Consider the following 21,542-nt stretch of genomic DNA (forward strand, 5'->3'; position numbering starts at 1 on the left):
TGCTGACGCCACCACCCCGCGACCCGGGGTGAGACCTGCGCGCGGCGTGGGCGGGCCGCGCAGGCGCAGTGCGGCGGACGCGCCAGAGCGCGGGAACTGCGGGTTGTGGCCGTGCACCTCGTTGGGCGGCTCTGTGGGCCTGGAACGCGCGCCTTCGGGGATTGCTTGCGGACGTCTTCCCTTGTTCCCGCAGCCCGCGCGGAGGAAAAGCGCGTGCCCCTCCCGCTGTATCTCCTGTGACAGTCTCTCCCGGGCGTCCTGCAGGTGCTATACGGGTGGGGACAGCGGTCCGGCGGAGAGCTTGCCTGTGGGATGCCCGACCTTCCCTGCTTCTCCCCCCCCCCCCCCCCCCGGGACTCCTGGCTCTCCTGTTTTCAACGTAAGACGAACTTTCCTCTGATCTCTTCTTAGGTCGGGGGAGGAAAGGATGCCGGCCACACAGAAGCCGGTGAGATACGGACATACAGAAGGACACACGGATGTCTGTTTTGATGATTCCGGGAGGTAAGGCTCTTTGAGGAAACGGACGATTTTGTTAGTGCACATATTTATTCATTTATCATTTTTTTTAATATGGCATGGATTCATTTTCGGTCGAAAATGACTCAATGCAGAGAGGAATAATACTGGGATCTAAACTGCACCAATGTTTCGGTAGGTTTGTTTGGCTCCGACTGTCATGTACTTAGTATGTCAGAAATTGTAGTCTGCTGAAATCTTCCTTGGAAAGATGCGAGCTCCCCTCACCGCCCGTTTTTCATTTTCTCAGCGTTTCACATTAATTCTGTCAGATCGCTAGATAATCCTTGCTCAAACCAGTGGTCTGTTGTTCTGTGTGGTATTGCTTCCATTGGCTTTAGTGATACTTTTTCCCTTTCTTAAATGTTCCGACTTTTCTTTTTAATTGATTTTCTTTTGCTTGGTCCCTTAACGGCGATATGTTCTTGTTTTTGATCTTTTATAATCCCTTCCCTTGGAATACTGTCTACTGTGTGACTTCACTGCCACTCCTGTGTTGATTGATTCATTGACAAAGAGGTGTGTGTGTGTGTGTGTGTGTGTGTGTGTGTGTGTGTGTGTGTGTGTGTGTGTGTGTGTGTGTGTGTGTGTGTGTGTGTGTGTGTGTGTGTGTGTCTGTCTGTCTGTCTGTCTGTCTACTCTCCTGGGTGTTAGAAATACAATAGTGCAAACGACTCATGACCTTTTCCTTTATTGAGCTTAAAGGTGTTTGGGGGTTGATAGTAAATTCAAGTTAATCACAAAAATAAATGTGTATTCAGAAATACAGTTAAATCCCCTTTTAAAAGCATTCAGTAGTCCTTTTGTTAATAGCCGATGAGCTGTCAAGAAAGAGTAGAGTAGAAGCACTGCTTTTGGATGAAGTAGTGCTGGACTGTTATGTAGTTTTGCTTCAATCAGTGGTATGACAAAGTGAAAACAAAAATAGAAATACACTTAGAAGTACTAAATGATATGTGTAGTGATAAATATTTTGGAGGGGGAGTTGGTTAGTTTGAAGTGGTAGGGAAGGTTTTTTAGGAAATGTTTTTTGAGAGATTAGAAGGTTGAATAGGATTGAGAAGTATAAAGAGATGGGGGTATGTGTGTCAATGTGGTGATATTGGAGTTCTAAGTAGGGGAAACACTGGGTTAAAAGGGTCTGTGACTCCCTCCTCCTCCTCCTCCTCCTCCTCCTCCTCCTCCTCCTCCTCCTCCTCCTCCTCCTCCTCTTCTTCTTCTTTCTTCTTCTTCTTCTTCTTCTTCTTCTTCTTCTTCTTCTTCTTCTTCTTCTTCTTCTTCTTCTTCTTCTTCTTCTCCTTCTTCTTCTCCTTCTTCTAATTCTTCTTCTAATTCTTCTTCTAATTCTTCTTCCTCCTCCTCCTCCTCCTCCTCCTCCTCCTCCTCCTCCTCCTCCTCCTCCTCCTCCTCCTCCTCCTCCTCCTTTCAACTCAGGGCCTGGGTGCTGTCGCTGAGCCTCTTTGTGCTCAAGGCTAGTGCTCTGCCACTTGAGCCACAGCAATAAGAGTCTGATGAACTTTTATGCTCTGGGTTGGATTGAACCGCAATCTCAGCCTCCTGAGTAGGTAGGATTATAGGTGTGAGCCACTTGTGCCTGGCATCTTTGATATTTTAAAAGACAAAATGTATTCGGTTTTCTCTATGGTTCCTTTGAATGTTTCACAGATTTTAAGCCTACTCTATTTCATTTTGACATAGAACACAAATTAATGTCATTAAATATAGGAATTTAATCACAAGATTCTTCCCACTAGTCAAAACATTTCAAAGTGCAATTGTGTAGAATTTCAGACTTAAGTCATTCACCATTTAGGTTTTTATGTACTGTTTAATTCTTGCTTGGTTTTGTCCGGGTAAATTTTGGTGTCTTTCTGTATATGAGCTAGGTTTTCATTAACTGCATTTCATGAAAAACTTCAAGAGCTTAAGTTGAATGCCTTTTGTTGTTTGTTGTTTGTTTGTTTGTTTGTTTGTTTTGGGTCCGGTATTGGGGCCTGAACTCTGGGCCTGGGTGCTGTCCCTCAGCTCTTCAGCTCAAGGCTAGCGCTTTACCACTTGAGCCACAGTGCCACTTTCGGCATTTTTCTTTTTGCTTATATGGTGCTGAGGAATCGAACCCAGGGCCTCGTGCATGCAAGGCAAGCGCTCTACCACTGAGCCACCTTCCCAACCCAATGTTCTTGATTTTTTGAGACAAGGTCTTGCTGTGTTGCTCAAGGTGGGCTGAAACTGGAAATTCTGCTTTAGCCTCTCAAGTGTTGGCATTATTAGTTGTGCTTCCTATGTCTGTATATTGACTGGTTTGAAGATTTTCTACTCATATGAACTAAATGCACCTAAGAGTAGTTAATATATGAATGTATGTACATATCTATCTACATATATATGTTTAATTCATCACTATGGAAAGGCTTGTGAGTTGTGTGTGTGTCTGTGTGTGTGTGTAAGATTTGAAAAACATAGTCAAGCTATGAGATTAGTAAGTAGTTAATACAAAATTGCTACTGGAGGAATGTTAAGACTACTTTAAGAGCAGTACACCAAACTCCTTAATTCAATCTTTTGCCCATATTGTTCAGTTCTACTAGGATACTGATTGGCCTTAGCAGTTGGCACTTGCAGCTTTGAACCTCTTTTTGTTATGCTGCATCAAGAAAGTGTTGGCACATAGGAGGTCACAGTAGTTCATACTTGTAGCCCCAACTGCTTGGGAAGATCACTCTTTGAGATCAGCCATAGCTTATTAGTGAGACCCCATCTCTCAGCCAATAAGCTGGGTGTGGTGACCCCAAAACAAAAATAGGAAGATTGGCAAAAAGGGTTTCACCAGCCATTTCTCAGATTAACCATGTTAAAGTGAGGATTGCATTTGTTGCATGTGTGTTGCACTATTAAGCAAGGTCATGGCAAAAGGTGGAAGTGAAAAGAAGAGGTCTGTCAAACTTATTCCAGTCATTTTTTTTTTTTTTTTTGCTTACGTGGTGCTGAGGACTCGAACCCAGGGCCTCATGTATGCAAGGCAAGCGCTCTACCACTGAGCCACCTTCCCAGCCCCATTCCAGTCATTTTTAATGCAACAGCTACTAATGTGTGTTGCAGTTTAAAATACTATCACAAATGACCAAACCAGCTGGATGCCCAAACCCAGAAGTATTTTGTGCAAACTGAGACTTGTCTTCCTGTCTAATCCATATAGTAGAAAATCTGGTATTAAAGACCCCAGTCTTCCTTTCCCTTCTCATTTCCTGGATTGTCTACACTGAATAAAATTCCTATTCTTTTTTTTTTTTTTTGCCAGTCCTAGGGCTTGAATTCTGGGTCTGGGCACAGTCCCTGAGCTCCTTTTACTCAAGGCTAGCATTCTACCACTTGAGTCACAGGGCCAACTTACGGCTTTTTCTGTGATTAACTGAAGATAAGAGTCTCATGGACTTTCCTGCCTGGACTGGCTTTGAACTATGATCCTCAGATCTCAGCCTCCTAAGTAGCTAGGATTACAGGTATTACAGGATTACAGTAGCTAGGTATTACTGGCACCTGGCTAAAGTTCCTATTCTTCATTAAATTCTTGTTTCTGGTTCACGTGCTTGAACTGCTCTTGTTACTAGTCTCAGCATATCTAGTCTTTCTCTGACTTCCCAGTGTAAATGGCATTTTTTTTCTTTTTTGAGTTCAAATCTTGCTATGTAGCTCAAGGCTGACCTTGAACTCATGATCTTCCTGCCTCTGATTCCTAACTGTAGGGGTTATAGATGTGCACCACTACTGATGGTTTTTGTAGCACTTTTTTCTAAGTCATGGTGTATTAGACTCTTAAGTATTACTTTTTAATGAATCCTTCTAATTTTTCTAGGTGGGAATTTTTTTTTTTCTGGGCATCTACAATTTTTATTTCCTTTTGTGTGTGTATAATTATATATACAATTGTGTATATATTATTAACATTAACATATAACATTAACATTTTTTAAACATCTGTATATATTTGTTGTAGAATTTATAAAACACAATAATGTAATTATAGCATATATAGCATATAATTGTAACATGTATATATAATATAAATATATTTTTGGTGGATTATTTTTTATATGCCAGATACACTGAATGAACCAAAGCACTCAGAAGATGAGGGTTTAAACAAGTTATGACAGATACAGGTATTTATTTGAACAATCACCTTTGGATAGTGGAGCTCATGCATCTATCATTTATTCATTCAGCAAACATTTATTAAAGTTTCTATGTCAGAGACTGCTTGGTGCATTGGATATAGTGGTGAGCATGATAGACATGGTTCTTGCTGTTGCAGAGATTACATAATTATGTTTCTTACATTTTTGCCAAGAAATAATTTTATGTCATAGAACTATAGAAAATATTAAACTCATCTACATTTTATACAATAAGAAAAACAGTCTTCATTTTGAGATTTATTTGTATAAAATGATAAAACAGTGCTGCCTAATACCTTGGTTTTATTTAATACATAAAGGTAGCACTCCAAGAAAGTTAATATACATGAAATTGGATGGCTTTTTAATGTATGTGTTTTCTTCACAGTTGTATTGTGACTTGTGGAAGTGACGGTGATGTAAGGATTTGGGAAGACTTAGATGATGATGATCCTAAATCCATCAATGTTGGAGAAAAGGCATACTCATGTGCTTTGAAGGTAGTAAAAACAGTTTCATCAATTGATGTGGGAGGATGTGATTTTTATGCTTGAGAGAAAATACTTTCATGGAAAGTTTGAATATAGATGTGCTCTTTTGCTTTGTTTCCCTTATGAAATAATATTAAAGACATATAAGAATACTATAACTTGCAAAAAAAAAAAACCTTTAAGATAAAATAGTGATAAAAAGTGTTGAGGGGGCTGGGAAGGTAGCTCAGTGGTAGAGTGCTTGCCTTGCATGCATGAGGCCCTGGGTTCGATTCCTCAGCACTACATAAGCAAAAAAAAAAAAAGCCGGAAGTGGCGCTGTGGCTCAAGTGGTAGAGTGCTAGCCTTGAGCTGAAGAGCTGCGGGACAGTGCCCAGGCCCAGAGTTCAGTCCCCACGACCAGACCCCCCCCCCAAAAAAAAAAAAGTGTTGAGCCAACTAGCATATACACAAGAGTCCTAGGGTGGTGGCTGATGTCTATAATCCTAGTTACTGAAAAGTAGAGGTTAGGAAGGTTATGGTTTGAGGCCAGCTTAAGCAAAAAGTTAGTTTGAAACCTCATCTTAACAAATATATCTAGGTATAGTGATGTGCTCCTGTCATGCCAGCTATACATAAATAGGAAGACCATGGGCTGGAGTTGGCTCAGTAGTAGAGCGCTTGCCTTGCATGCCTGAGGCCCTGGGTTCGATTCCTCAGCACCACATAAGCAAAAAGAAAAAAGCCGGAAGTGGCACTGTGGCTCGGGTGGTAGGGCACTAGCCTTGAGCTGAAGAGCTGAGGGACAGTGCTCAGGCCCAGAGTTCTGGCCCCACAACTGGACCAAAAAAATAAATAAATAAATAGGAAGACCACAGTCCAGGATTTCTTAAGCAAAAATGCAAGCCCCTACCCCAAAAAATACTTAAGTAAAAATGGGCTGGGTACATGTTTAGTACCCTGAATTTAAACTCTGGTAGTGCCCAATCAATCAATGAATGAAATAAATATACACAGAAGAAAATGATGACATATATATATATATATATATATATATATATATATATATATTTATAAGTATTGAAAACACTAATGAAAAGTTCCTATAGTTTTAAATAATTCCTTAGGTTATTTGGATAATGAGTATCTTAATCCATTTTGGGCTGCTGTAACAATACTATAGACCCCCCCCCCCAAAAAAAAAAAAAAAGAGTTTTATGGATTTTCCTGCCCAGGTTGGCTTTGAATGGAGATCCTTAGATCTCAGACTCCAGAGTAGCCAGGATTACAGTTGTGAGCTACTGGCACCTGGCTAGACTTGAGAAATTATAATGAGCAGAAATTTTCTTGTTCACAATTTCATGATTTTGGAGATTCTTAAGCTTGGAATCAAGGGACTGGCATCTGATGAAGAGTATGGGAAGTAGGGCAGGTGTGTGTGTGTGTGTGTGTGTGTGTGTGTGTGTGTGTGTGTGTGTGTGTGTGTGTGTGTGTGTGTGTGTGTGTGTGTGTGTGTGTGTGTGTGTGTGTGCGCGCGCGTGCGCGTGCGTGTGTTGAACTTGAGCCTTCATGCTCTTCTTGTTCACAGATGATTCTCTACCACTTGAATACAACTCTAGTCTAACTTTTTGTTGGATAATAGGAGTCTAATGGACTTCTCTGCCCATTCTCTGCTTGCTTCAAAGTGTGATCCTGAGTAGCTAGTATTGTAGAAGGGAGCCAGGGATGCCTGGCTTGATGAGGACATGACTGCATACTTCCATGGTTGGAAGGGCAAAGAGAAAGCAAGAAAATAAGAAGATCCAACTCATTGATTCTAATGAACTCACATACTTCCAGATTATGGCAGCAGATTTCTCATGGCTTCATCATCTCTTATTAGTCTCCCCTCCCAACACTATATAGTGTTGGTAATTAAGTTTCCAACAGACTTTTTGGGGACACATTTAAACCAAAGCAGTGAGCTAAAAACCACTGAGTTTGCTGGGAAGGTGGCTCAGTGGTAGAGTGCTTGCCTTGCATGCATGAAGCCCTGGGTTCGATTCCTCAGCACCACATAAGCAAAAAGAAGAAAGCCGGAAGTGGCACTGTAGCTCAAGTGGTAGAACGCTAGCCTTGAGCTGAAGAGCTGAGGGACAGCGCCCAGGCCCAGAGTTCAGGCCCCATGACCGGACCCAAAAACAAAAACAAACAAACAAAAAAACCAAAACCACTTAGTTTTCCCCTCAAAAGGAAAAGGGAGAACATTTCAATTTTGCTTAAAAGTATAATTCCTTCCTTTCCCTTATCCTCTTAAAAATAGTTCCACAGTTAGAATTATGTCCTCTGTGTGTGTGTGTGTGTGTGTGTGTGTGTGTGTGTGTGTGTGTGTGTGTGTGTGTGTGTGTGTGTGTGTGTGTGTGTGTGTTTCACACATGAGGGATATTTGGCTTTTTAAGCTTGGGTTGTCTCTGTCACCATGATGTTTTCCAGTTCCAATCATTTTTCTGCAACTGACATTTAATTTTTCTTTATGGCTAGGTAATATTCTAGGAACATAGGTACCATATCTTTATCCAGTTGTTATTTAGCAACTTGGCTGATTCCACTAGTTGTTGTGAACAGTGCTGCAATAAACATGGGTGTGTAGGCTCTCTGGAGACAGCAACTCACTGTTGAACTCTGAAACAAGTGGATCCAAAGAATGCCTTTCTTCACCAAGGCTGTTGTTTCATACTAGTGGTCATTCTCTCACAAAACCATTTAAGGTTAAGGTGTGGGAGTTGTGTGGGCTTTCCCCCAGAGGTAGAGTTGGCACTCTGTCTAAAGAATCTGTTTTATCTGTATTGCAGTCTTTTTCCCCTTGTCCAATCAGCTGGAGGTGTGGGGAGTGCCAGGGAATCCCAGAAGCTCCTCACTGCTTTTCTTCTGCTAATATAGTCTTTCTATAATTTTCTGCCTCCTTGCTACCTCCCTTTTAGTTTTTACTCATCATTTCTCACTTCAGAATCTAGACTGTTCTGTGACCCAAGATTCTTCTCAGAGTAAAAATGGCATGTTTCTAATCCACCATTTTGCATCCCAAGAAACTTTTTATGAGAGAGCAAAGTGAGCTGGGTGTGGTCGCTCTGTATGTAATCCCTGATATTTTCTGTAATCTTAGCTATGCAGGATGTGGAAATGGGAGAGTTGGGGTTCAAGACCATGCCAGGCAAAAGTCATTGAGATCTCCTCTCAGTCAACCAGCCTGTGATCTCATCTATGTGAGAGGATAGATTGGCTCCTGTGCTCTGAGGGAGAATCCGTTTTATGCTGTCTCCTAGGTTCTGGTTCTTTCACAGTTCCAGCATTCCTCAGCTTTTAGATGTATCGCTTAAATCTCTGACATAGGTTCTTTTTGGGGGGGGAGGGGGTTTGGTCGTGGGGCTTGAACTCTGGGCCTGGGCCCTGCCCCTCAGCTCTTCAGCTCAAGGCTAGTGCTCTACCACTTGAGCCACATCCCCACTTCCAGTTTTCTGGTGGTTTATTGGAGATAAGAGTTTCATGGACTTTCCTGCTTGAGCTGGCTTTGAACCACGATCATCAGATCTCAGCCACCAGCACCTGGCATTTTTTTTTTTCCGGTCATGGGGCCTGAACTCTGGGCCTGGGCGCTGTCCCTCAGCTCTTTAGCTCAAGGCTAGTGCCCTATTACTTGAGCCACAGCACCACTTCCGGCTTTTCTCTGCTTATGTGGTGCTAAGGGATCGAACCCAGCGCCTCATGCATGCGAGGCACTGAACCAACTTCCCAGCCTGGCTTTTTATTTCTTATAGGAGTTTTCGGTATATAGGTACTGGGATGCTGCCAACCATATTGGGTTTGTTATGCCAGTGTTTCTTACTTTTATTTTCTTTTAGAATGGAAAGTTGGTCACTGCAGTTTCCAACAACACTGTTCAAGTCCACACATTTCCTGAAGGAGTTCCAGATGGCATATTGACTCGCTTCACTACAAATGCAAACCATGTGATCTTTAATGGAGATGGTACTAAAATTGCTGCTGGATCAAGGTAAGGCTCTGACAGAAGAAAAATATTAGAAGGCAAAGCCTCATTTGTTTATTTCAGGATAATATTTTAGGATTATGAGCAATGAATTTGTATTTGTTCTTATTAAATCTTTAGTATAAAGGTTTTTTTGGGGGGACAAGAGAGTGTAGTACCAGGGTTTAAACTGAGAGCTTTATGCTTGCTAGGCAGGTGGTGTTTTTTTTTGTTGTTGGTTGTGGGGCTTGAACTCAGGGTCTGGGTGCTGTCCCTGAGCTCTTTTGTTCAAGGCTAGTGCTCTACCACTTAGAGCTACAGCCTACTTCTGGTTTTTGAGTAATTAAGTGAAGATTAGAGTCTCATGGGGACTTTTCTGCCTGAGCTGGCTTTGAACTGTGATCCTCAGATCTTAGCCTCCTTCCTGAGTAACCACACCTGCCTGCACATCCAGATTTCTTTGTAGTAAATTCCTATGGATAAAATTTTTTTCTCTTTAAAAAATTTTTTTTCTTATTATTATAAAGGTGACATACAGAGGGGATTATGGTTTCATAAGTCAGGTAATGAGTACATTTCTTTCTTTTTTTTTTTTGCCAGTTCTACAGCTTGAACTCAGGGCTTGGACACTGTCCCTGAGCTTCTTACAGTGCCACTCTCAGCCTTTTCTGTTTATGTGATATTGAAGAATTAAACCCAGGGCTTCATGCATGTTAAGCAAGCACTCTTCCACTAAACCACATTCCCAGCCCATGAAATACGTTTTTTTTTCTGGACAGTGTCATCTCTTCCCTCATTCTCTCCCAGTTTTCCCCTCTCATCTCTACCCATGTTATACAGTTCATTTTCAACCTAATTTTTACTGAGTACCACTGCTGCCTTTGTTCACCCTATATTCTTCCCATTTTTGTGTCTTCTTACCCTCTCAGAGACAGAAAAACAAACAAAAGAGGACAAGAAAAAGAAAAAAAGTCTTTATTTCCATTTCCTGGAGTTCATTTTGATAACTTTATATATATAATTTTATATGATCATAGGCACAGTGGTATTGCACCTTTGTGTTCTTCACCTAAAGTGTGTTCCATTGGTTTCACTGTGTGTGAATGCCTAGAGTTTTATCATGTCCTAGCTTCCACATATGAGAGAGCATGTGTGCCAGTTGTCTCTCTGAATTTGGCTTACCTCACTTAAGGTGGATGAAATTTAATAAAATGTTCTATGACAAACTTGTGATTGTTTTATAAATTGAGAAAATATATTGCTTTGCAGACTATTTACTCAGAGACTATTAAAAGAGATCAGGGAATGGTGATAGTTTGATACAAATTAAAAAAATTTTTGGTGTGGGGGGCGTGGGGAGGCTGGGAAGGGATGTGAAGGGTAAATAAAGGAGGAGGCTGCAATGCTTGATAAGAAATGTACTCATTATCTTGCCCATGTAATTGTAACCCCTCTGTACAGTATGTTCACAATAAAAAAAAATAAAAATAAAAAAAATAAAAATAAATAAAATTAAAAAAAATTTTTTTTGGTGTAACCTGGATTATACAATCTGAATTTTTGCAGGTTCCCTTGATGCTTATTTTTCATAGGATAAATGTAATTGGTTGACTTGTTGAGGTAGAATGAAACACATAGTACTTTTCAAATGTGACTATAATTAGATTACCAAATAATAAGAGCTTAAGATGTAACTGTTCAGAAGATTTGTATTTTAACAGTGTAAGAAATTTTGACTTGTGTTTTCAGTATCTTTATAAAGACTGAAAGGCTGATCATTAAATTTGAGTGCCAAATTTTTCAAGTTACTATTAAGATACAACATTCATTCTTGTGATTTTGAAATGATAACAGAGGCTTTTGTATTAGCATATATTTATGTGCATTACTTTTACTATTTATAGTGATTTTCTTGTCAAAATTGTGGATGTGGTGGATTGTAGCCAACAGAAAACATTTCGAGGACACGATGCCCCTGTTTTAAGTCTTTCTTTTGATCCTAAGGACATCTTTCTGGTAATTATCCTCTCACCCACCCTTTTTGTGTATTTCCTGAGTGTGTATAAAGTTATTTTCATCCTGTTGTGAAAGGTTATTTGATTGAATCAATTGAACCAATTTCTATGTTGTTTTATGGCTGTAATTTTAGGGAAATGTGTTTTTTATTCCTTCAGGCATCAGCTAGCTGTGATGGATCTGTCAGAGTGTGGCACATCCCTGATCAGGTAAATTCATCAATTTAAATTTAAAACTGTTTTTGTCGATTTCTGTCTTATACTGGCTGTCACATATTTTATTATTGGCCCAAAATACTTACTTTTTTGTAGCGTGTTTCAGATAGCTTTAGTATTGTTTTTGTGATTAAATTGTAAAATTGTAGAACAATGTGAAAGACTGATTGCTTTTATGCCTAATCAACAAAGGGAATGATTTATGTATTCTATATAAGTTTACAATTAACTACCATATGTTGGGTTTTGTATTGGATGTTGGTGGTACAAACACAAGGCATAGACCATACTTAGAGAATTACATATGCATTTGACAGTAGGTTTTAAAGGATATGTGAAGAAAATGCTTTCTGGATTGATAAAGGGAACAGTTAGGTCTTCATGAGGCAATTAGACCATATTTGGAATTTTTGAAGTACTGTGGCTGTTGGAAAGAATTTCTGCACAGGTATGCCTTAGTAGCCACAGTTCATTCCCTCATTCTTAAAATATTTAGTTCTGACTTTGACCCCTTAATGTTTTATAGTAAACATTTCAAGTTTTATTTATTTTTGTAGACATATTAAATTTTTAATATACTGAGGGATTTTTTTCTGCATACATATTTATTCAGTGAGTATATGGTATATTGTTTGCCTATTCTGCACAGAAAATACTCTTATTTGAGACTTAATACTCTTATTTAAGACATATATATGCAAATATGTTTAAGACTTGTATATCTGAAGAACTTGGAACAATTTAGGTTAAAAAAGTTTTGTAATCAAAGTAATAAATGGCTTTTTCTGAGATATATGTCAGTTTGAAGAAAATGCCTATTAAATGAACTGTTTGGGGGGAGTTATCATAAAAGGAAATAAATTTTCTTTTTTAAAAATCCAGACATGTGCTATTAGTTGGCCACTACTACAAAAATGCAACGATGTGGTAAATGCAAAATCTATCTGCAGACTTGCTTGGCAGCCAAAAAGTGGAAAGGTAAATAGCTTCTATTTTTGAACCTTTAAATTATCTCTTACAGTTCTTGTAAACTTTCAGTGTAAGAATAGTATTTTTAATTATAATTTTCATTTGAATTATAAATTTTAGATCCCTATGACAAATACTTAATATTGAATATATATGTATAATTTTTTTGGTCAGTCATGGGGCTTGAACTCACTGCTTGAGCACTGTCCCTGAGCCTCGTTGTGGTCAAGGCTAGTGCTCTACTACTTCATCCACAGCTCCACTTCCAAAATATTTCGATTTTTTTTTGGGGGGGGGGGGTTCCGGTCGTGGGGCCTGAACTCTGGGCTTGGGCGCTGTTCCTCAGCTCTTCAGCTCAAGGCTAGTGCTCGACCACTTGAGCCACAGTGCCACTTCCGGCTTTTTTTCTTTTTGCTTATGTGGTGCTGAGGAATCGAACCCAGGGCCTCAGGCATGCAAGGCAAATGCTCTACCACTGAGCCACCTTCCCAGCCCCGGAAAATATTTCAATTTTTAAAAGATTCTTTTAACTACTTCAGAAGCTAAAATCAGGAGGATTGAGGTTTAAGACCAGCCTGAGCAAAAAGTTCTCAAAATCCCATCTCAACCAATAAAAGCTGGATGTGGTAGCTGTGTCTGTCATTCCAGCTAAGTGAACAACAGAAGAATCCTGTGAACATATTCATACATCTGCACTGCAGAGTATGTAGAACAAAAATATCGCACCATGTGGAAGATTTGGAACATCCTACCTGTTCATGTATAGAAAACTGGATAAATTAATTGTGGGTAGTCCTGAAAGTAAAATTGTCTGTAATCGTTAGAATGAAGATCTTTTATCTCCTTCTAGGGAATGATCTTTTAGATGCATTGTTATGTAAAAAGATTAAGCTATAGCAGGGCAGGTATCAGTAGGATGTTAATGCTTATTAATAAAGAGTAAAAGATTGCCAGGTGCTGGTGGCTCACACCTGTAATCCTAGCCACTCAGGAGGCTGAGACCTGAGCATCAAAGCCAGTCTGGGCAGTAAAGTCTGTGTGACTTCTCTCCAATTAACCATCAGAAACTGGAAGTGGAGCTGTGGCTCAGAGTGGCAGAGTGCTAGTTTTGAGGGGGGAAAAAAAAGTTTAAGGACAGTGCCCAGGCCCTAAATTCAAGCCCCACAACTGACAAAAAAAAAAAAAAAGAAGAAGTAATAATAAATAAAATAAAATAGAGTGAAAGATGTCTAAGAAGTTACTTTTCCACAAATAGTTAAGTATATGTACATATGCATTCCTATATACTCTGTTTATATTTGCCATTGGATAGAAGTAGGATTTAGGGATGGAAGATTTTTTCAGAATATATGCTTTGTGTCATGTCAACTTTTTTTTTTTTTTTTTTTGGTTGTGGGGCTTGAAATGAGGCCTGGGCACTTTTCTGCTCAAGGCGAGCACTCTACTACTTTGAGCCACAGCTCCACTTCCAGGTTTTTGGTGGTTAATTGGAGATAAGAGTCTCATTGACTTTCCTGCACAAGTTGGCTTTGAACCTGGATCCTCAGATCTCAGCCTCCTGCTTCGCTAGGATTATGGGTGTGAGCCACCAGTGCCGACGGGGTCATGTCAACTTTGAAGAGTGTACATGCTGTGTGAAAGTAGTCATTGAGCTCAAAGAGAATCCTGTATACTTTAGTACTTTTCTCTGCTGGTAATCTAATTGGAAGTAAAGCTAATATTAATAATTCATTTTTATAAGCATGGAAAAAATACTTTGTTTTGTTTTGGTGCTAATCCTCATGAATGCCAAGTGTACACTCTGCCACTGAGTTACATCCCCAGTTCCTACAGTAGTTATTTATTTGTTTATTTATTGCTAATCTGGAATTTGGAGGAATTATGTAAGAAGTTAATTTTTTCTCTTTTTTTTTTTTTTTTTTTTTGTCGGTCGTGGGGCTTGAACTCTGGGCCTGGGTGCTGTCCCTCAGCTCTTCAGCTCAAGGCGAGCACTCTACCACTTGAGCTACAGCGCCACTTCCGGTTTTCAGGTGGTTTATTGGAGATAGGAGTCTCACGGTCTCTCCTGCCCAGGCTGGCTTTGAACCGCGATCCTCAGATCTCAGCCTCCTGAGTAGCTAGGATTACAGGCATGAGCCACCAGCGCCCGGCTTTCTCTTTTTTTGATTCCAGTACTAGGGCTTGAGCTTAGTGCCTCATACTCTCACTTGGCATTTTCTCTCAAGGCTGGCTCTCTTCTACTTAAACCATACCTCCACTTTGGGCTTTTTGCTGGTTAATTGGAGATAAATCTCATAACCTGTTCACTGGGCTGGCTTTGAACTGAAATCCTCAGGTCTCAGCCTCTTGAGTAGCTAGAATTACTGACATGAGTTACCAGCATCCAGCTTAGAATTTTTATTTTTATTTTTCGCTTATGGGGCTTGAACTCTGGGTCTGGGTGCTGTCCTTCAGCTCAAGGCTAGTGCTCTACCACTTGAGCCACAGTGCCACTTCCAGTTTTCTGAGGGATTTATTGGATTTAAGAGTCTCACGGACTTTCATGCCCAGGCTAGCTTTGAACAGTAGTCCTCAGATCTCAGCCTCCTAAGTAGTGTGAGCAGCGCCCGGCTGAGCTTAGAATTTTTTTAAACTTTGTTTTTGTTGTTGTTCCAGGACTTGGGTTTTAATTTAGGACCTCATGATCGTGTTTGGCTTTTTCATGCAAGGCTGGTGCTCTACCACATAAGGCACAACTCCACTCTATAAATTTCTCTTTTCTTTGCATTTTTGATATTCAAAGGATTCAGATTTCCTTTTAGGAAAATGAGCTGAATATTGAGATGCAGAACCTAGATTCCCTTAGAAATAGTATTAAAATTACTATTAAGCCAAGTGCTGGTGGCTGACACTGTCATCCTAGCTACTCAGGAAGCTGAGATCTGAGGATTGAGGTTCGAAGCCAGTCTGGGCTGTGAGAATTTATCATCAATTAACCACAAAAGCCAGAAGTAGTGTTGTGGTTCAAGAGGTAGAGTGCTGCCTTGAATACAAAAGCTTAAGGACAGGGCACAGGCCCAGAGTTCAAGTCCCAGGGCTGGCAAAAATAATAATGAGGCTAAGTATTGTCTGTTTTTTATTCCCAAATAGTAAAATGATCATCCATGGGGTTTTTTTTTTGAAGTCTCCAACTTTTTTTAATTCAATTTTATTGTAAAGTTACCTGAGTGAGGCAATGAGTACATTTCTTTTTAAACATTGTCACCCCCTCCTTTGTTTTTTTCTTACTATCCCTTCCCTCTCCCACTACCCCTATTCTCCCCCCATCACCCATGTTTCTTATTTCAGTATTTTAAATAAATTTTTGTTTTGTTTCAATTAAAATTAAAATTTCCTTATATATTTTTTTGTTGGTTGGGGGGCTTGAACTATGGGCCTGGGCACTGTGCCTGAGCTTTGCAGCTCAAAGTGAGAGCTCTACCCCTTGAGCCACAGCGCCACTTCCAGTTTTCTGGTGGTTAATTGAAGATAAGAGTCTCATGGACTTTCTTGCCCAGGCTGTCTTTGAACTGTGATCCTCAGATCTCAGCCTCTTGAGTGGCTAGGATTACAGGTGTCAGTCACTGGCACCTAGCTTCCTTATATGTTTTATAAATGTATGTATGTTTTATAAATTTATCCTTTTCAAATTGAACTTATATAAACTTTTGTTTAAATTTTGTATTTTCTAATAGTTACTTGCAATTCCTGTGGAAAAATCTGTAAAGTTATATAGAAGAGAAACATGGAGTAATCAATTCGATCTTTCAGATAGTTTCATCTCTCAGGTAGGTTTTGTGACACTTTCAGGAGACCATAGGAATACTTAATGGCTACTCCACCAAATACTGTTGCAGTGGGAAGTGGAGAAAAGTTTCCCACTATTTGCGCACACGAGCACGCACGTGCACAAGCTTGTGCACGTACTTGTGTGTGTGTGTGTGTTTTAAGAAAAAAGACTAGCCTTCTCCATGATAGATTGCTAACTCTTTTTTTTTTTTTTTAATTTTTGGCTAGTCCTGAGGCTTGACCTCAGCCTGGAAACTGTCCCTGAGCTTCTTTTGCTCAAGGCTAGCACTCTGCCACTTGAGCCATAGCACCACTTCTGGCTTTTTCTGTTTATGTAGTACTGAGGAATTGAACCCAGGGCTTCATGCATGCTAGGCAAGCACTGTACCACTAGACCACATTCCCAGCATTTCTAACTCTTACATGACCTTTCTCTTATAAGCTTTGATAAGGAAAAAAGTACTTTTGAAGTCTAAAATCAAATTTAACCCTAGCTTAATAATTAGAGCAATTTTTGTTTTTATTGTAAAGTAAGTGGAATGTTAGAGCAAGAAAGGTTAGTACGTTCTTCTTGCTTATTCTCTGGTCTCTGTCTTTTTCATATCTTAAATTTTAGAGGAAAGTTATTATTGTAGTTCTCTCTTTTAGACACATGCACGTGTGTACACACACCCATACCCACATTATTATTATTTTTTTTGGTCGGTCATAGGTTCTAAACGTTAGGCCTGGGCATTGTCTCTCAGCTCTTCAGCTCAAGGCTCTACCACTTGAGCCACAGTGCCACTTCTAGCTTTTTCTGCTTATGTGGTGCTGAAGAATGGAACCCAGGGCCTCATGCATTCAAGGCAAGCAGTCTACCACTGAGCCACCTTCCCAAGCCCTCCCTCCCCCCCCCCACATGATATTTTAAGTATAAATTTTATTTTCAAAGTGATATACAGAAGGGTTACAGTTATATAAGTAAGGTAGAGAGTACATTTGTTATCCCCTCCCTCATTTTTTCCCTACCCACATATTTTATAATTAAGGAATCATAGGCCCAGTAGGTGAATACTGACTTAGGAAGGGTCACTTATTTCACTTATTGGTTGTCTTCATCTTGATGGTGAATGGATGGTAAGAGGGTACCTTGTACTGTCCATTTCTTTTTTTTTTGGTCCGGTCGTGGGGCCTGAACTCTGGGCCTGGGCGCTATCCCTCAGCTCTTCAGCTCAAGGCTAGCACTCTACCACTTGAGCCACAGCGCCACTTCCGGCTTTTTTCTTTCTGCTTATGTGGTGCTGAGGAATCGAACCCAGGGCCTCGAGCATGCAAGGCAAGTGCTCTCCCACTGAGCCACCTTCCCAGCCCTGTACTGTCTATTTCCAAGATGATTTATTTTTAGATTTTACTTTTTTTTTTTTTTTTTGTGGGGCTTGAACTCAGGGCCTGGCACTGTCCCTGAACTTTTTTACTCAAGGCTGGCATTCTACTATTTTGGTTACAGTGCCACTTCCAAGATTTTACTTTTAAAATTTGACACTGATATAATTTTCTTGTGGCAATTTTCTCTTTTCTTGAAAACGTAAAAATAAAAAACAAGTCTTTGTCTTATCTTTTGTATATCAAATATATTTATAAATAATAGAGAATAGGAACTTTAAAAATTGGTGATAGTGGATATTAGTTTAAAATAAGATGTTATTTATTGTTTTTCATTACAGATCCTCAATGTAGTAACCTGGTCTCCCTGTGGTCAGTATTTAGCTGCAGGTAGCATTAATGGTTTAATTATAGTTTGGAATGTGGAAACCAAAGTCTGCATGGAAAGGTATGATTCCTGTTCTTTTTTGCTCATTTCTATTATGTTTTTGTATTACTATGAACTATTTTAAAATTGACATGTACAGTTTCTAGATTGTCAAAAGCCTTTTCTAACCACAAATTATCTAAAGAACCTCACAGTTTATATTTTTCTTAACAGTATTTTAAAGAGCTTGCTCTTTATAATTTTTAGGGTGAAACATGAGAAAGGTTATACAATTTGTGGCCTGGCCTGGCATCCTACTTGTGATCAGATATCTTACACTGATGCTGAGGGAAATCTTGGGCTCCTGGAAAATGTCTGTGACTCCAGTGGAAAGACTTCAAGAAGTAAGGTAATGTGGATTAAGGTAGAGCATTTTCTCCCAACTGTTTCTGCATTTGAATGTATTTGAAGACAACAAATTACCATATGCTCTTGTGAAATTATAATTCATATTTCTGTTCTTTGATGCTCAGCAGTTATTTATAGTTATAGACTTTTTAAAAATTTGTTTTGATTTCAGTAGTACTGTGGTTTGAACTCAGAGCCTTGTGCTTTCTAGGCACATGCTCTACTATAAGAGCCATACCCTCAGCCCTAGCAATTGTCTATAATAAAGAAAACTTTCAGCTGGGTGCCAGTGGCTAATGCCTATAATCCTAGTTACTCAGGAGGCTGTAATTTGAGGATCGAGGTTTGAAGCCAGCTTGGGCAGGAAGCTCTGTGAGACTCTTATGTCAAATAAACCACTCAAAAAAGCTGGATAGAGGCTGGGAACGTGGCTTAGTGGTAGAGTGCTTGCTTTGCATGCATGAGGCCCAGGGTTCGATTCCTCAGCACCACATAAGCAAAAAAACCCAGAAGTGGCGCTGTGTCTAGCACTGTGGTAGAGTGCTAGCCTTGAGCTGATGAGCTGAGGGACAGCATCCAGGCCCAGAGTTCAGGGCCCATGACCAACAAAAAAAAAAGCTGGACATGGTGCTGTGGTTCAAGTGGTAGAGCGCTCACCTTGAGCAAAAGAAGCTCAGGGACAGCTCCCAGGCCCAGAGTTCAAGTCCCAGGACCGGCAAAAAAGAAAAGAAAACTTTCTTTTACCTTTTTTCCCCCTTTTTGTGGCACTGGGGATTGAACACTGGGCCTCATGTTTCCTAGGAAAGTATTCTTCCACTTGAGTCACAACTCAGTCCTCAACTTTTTAATCTTTTTACCAATTGGCATGATCTCTATTCATGAAAGCCCTTTAAAATTACCCTCAGGGGGGGATTAAATGATTAATTACATAAGGGTAGAGAAAATAAAGTAATGTCATTAATAAAATTTTAGAGCCAGGTGCCAGTGGCTCATGACTGTAATCCTAGCTACTAAGGAGGCTGAGATCTGAGGATCACGGTTCAAAGCCAGCCCTGGAAGGAAAGTCTGTGAGATTATTATCTCCAGTAAACTACCAGAAAACTGGATATGGCGTTGTGGCTCAAGTGGTGGAGTGCTAGTCTTGAGCTTAAGAGCTGAGGGACAATGCCCAGGTCCAGAGTCAAGCCCCACACTGAAAGAAAAAAAATCTTAGAAAGTTGAAAATAGAAGAATGATTGGAAATGAGCTTTTCAAAGAATTGGATCCTATGATTGTAATGGAGGGAAGCTAAAGTATAGCTCAGTTTGCCTGCCTAAATTCCCAAAGATTCAGAATTTGATAGCACTAAGCACTGCTGAAAGTGGGGCTGACAGTAGTAAAGTTGACTTAAGAAGCAAATAGATTGCTCCATTATCAATATCTGCCATGTCTAGTGCTGCAAGGTAAATAGGTACCTAGAAGAGGCATAGAGTAGAATGAGAAAGAAAGGCACAAAGACAATCTCGCTAGAGGACACTCCATCTCACAGGACAAAGGCCCTTAGTTTATCTCCCATGCAGTTTTTATTATCCAGTATGATTTAGTAGGAAAAGCAGTAAACTTTGTACATAACTAGTAATGAGTAAATAGGGTTTTTTTTCTAACACAAAGTGGAAATCATTTTGGTAGAAAAGTTACCCCAAGCTGAACATAAGCTCTTTTGCCAGTCTTGGGGCTTGAACTCAAGGCCTAGGCACTGTCCCTGAGCTTCTTTTGCTTAAGGTTAGCACTCTACCACTTGAGCCACAGTGCCACTTCTGGCTTTTTCTGTTTATGTGGTACTGAGGAATGAAACCCAGGGCTTCCTGCATGGTAGGCAAGCAACCACTAAGCCACATTCCCAACCCTGAATATAAGCTCTTAAGCTTTAACATTCTTTTTTTTTTTTTGGGGTCCGGTCGTAGGGCCTGAACTCTGGGCCTGGGCACTGTCCTTCAGCTCTTCAGCTCAAGGCTAGCACTCTACCCCTTGAGCCACAGCGCCACTTCCGGCTTTTTTTCTTTTTGCTTATGTGGTGCTGAGGAGTTGAACCCAGGGCCTCAAGCATGCAAGGCAAGCGCTCTACCACTGAGCCACCTTCCCAGCCCCAAGCTTTAACATTCTTGAATAAACTAGTTGTTTTCTTATCTTGGTAAGAAAAGGGTCTTAAGCCAATATTCTTTTTTTTTCTCCAAATATTTCTCCAAATATTTCTACATATGTTTCACAATACTGTGGCATAGTTATACCTAGCTAAGGTCACATTTTAACCTTCACAACGATAATCATCATCACCTTAATCTACAAAGTTTATGAACTCTACAAACTTTAACAATGAGATATTTCTTCAAATCGGGTGATATGTACTTTCCTTTTGCTTAGTATCAGCTGTTCCTTCTTTCTCTCTCATTCCCTTCCTCCCATCACCACCCTTGAGTTGCTTAGTTCTTTTTCTTCAGGATGCTCAGTACAGCTGATGGGCCACCCCAGTCAGAATGGCCCATATTCTGAATTCAGACAATGTTTAATAAAATGAGAGAACAGGAAAAGGTACTTCTAAATTCATGTGTTGAAACATAATTTAATGAACAGATGGTAACAAAATGTTAGTTAGCCATTTTAGCCCTAAAAGTTTATGAACCCAAATTAAAAAATTTTTTGCATTTTCTTGTTGGAAAATTGGGTCTTTGCCTCGTATTCATGATGAGGGATATAAAGTGATGACAGGTATTATGACAGAAATATATACTGTGAAGAACAAAACAATGTTTATTTCCATAGAAATATTTATGCTATATTCTTTATTAGTGGTCTTCTGATAAATTTATGCTCCTGAATTATAAATTTATATTGTCTTAACATTTGTATAATTTCTTTCATCATGTAGGAATAATTTATAATTTCTGAAATGTATCTGCTGCTTACTTTGTAAAGTGAGTGAAATACTTGTTTACAATGACATTTAACTTCTGTTTATATGTTTATGTTCCTAGAAAATAATAATGAAATTTATGTTGAATTTCTTTGCTTCCTGTCTTTCTATTGGTTCTATCACTTTGTTTCTTTGAACATAAAAATATAACAACAAAAACTCCCAACTAGCTTTAACTGGGATGGTTTAAAGTAAATGTGTGAAAAGGTAAGTGAAGCTGGGTATACAGGCACATGCCTGTAATCCTAGCACTGGAGAAGCTGAGATGGGGAGATCTC

The 21,542-nt window shown here is 39.8% G+C and overlaps 1 protein-coding gene and 1 non-coding gene across 3 annotated transcripts in view; both read left to right on the forward strand.

Moving 5' to 3' along the window:
* The first annotated feature begins 122 nt into the window (after positions 1-122).
* The window catches only part of Wdhd1 (WD repeat and HMG-box DNA binding protein 1), a 64,881-nt gene continuing 43,461 nt past the window's right edge, over positions 123-21,542 (forward strand). For both annotated transcript variants that reach the window (XM_070033040.1, XM_070033042.1), the window contains exons 1-10: positions 123-264; positions 412-504; positions 5,083-5,194; positions 9,043-9,194; positions 11,072-11,183; positions 11,342-11,392; positions 12,281-12,376; positions 16,081-16,173; positions 17,881-17,987; positions 18,174-18,315. In XM_070033040.1, coding sequence (XP_069889141.1) covers positions 428-504; positions 5,083-5,194; positions 9,043-9,194; positions 11,072-11,183; positions 11,342-11,392; positions 12,281-12,376; positions 16,081-16,173; positions 17,881-17,987; positions 18,174-18,315 — 942 coding nt within the window. In that variant the 5' untranslated portion in view covers positions 123-264; positions 412-427. The remainder of the gene's footprint in view (positions 265-411; positions 505-5,082; positions 5,195-9,042; positions 9,195-11,071; positions 11,184-11,341; positions 11,393-12,280; positions 12,377-16,080; positions 16,174-17,880; positions 17,988-18,173; positions 18,316-21,542) is intronic.
* Positions 1,295-1,432, forward strand: LOC138835195 (small nucleolar RNA SNORA21). The gene has a single exon (XR_011374504.1). It is a non-coding gene; the product is annotated as a small nucleolar RNA SNORA21 (small nucleolar RNA).

This window comes from Dipodomys merriami, unplaced genomic scaffold (assembly GCF_024711535.1).
Source record: "Dipodomys merriami isolate MVZ:Mamm:240054 unplaced genomic scaffold, mDipMer1.0.p SCAF_1, whole genome shotgun sequence".
Taxonomy (NCBI): domain Eukaryota; kingdom Metazoa; phylum Chordata; class Mammalia; order Rodentia; family Heteromyidae; genus Dipodomys; species Dipodomys merriami.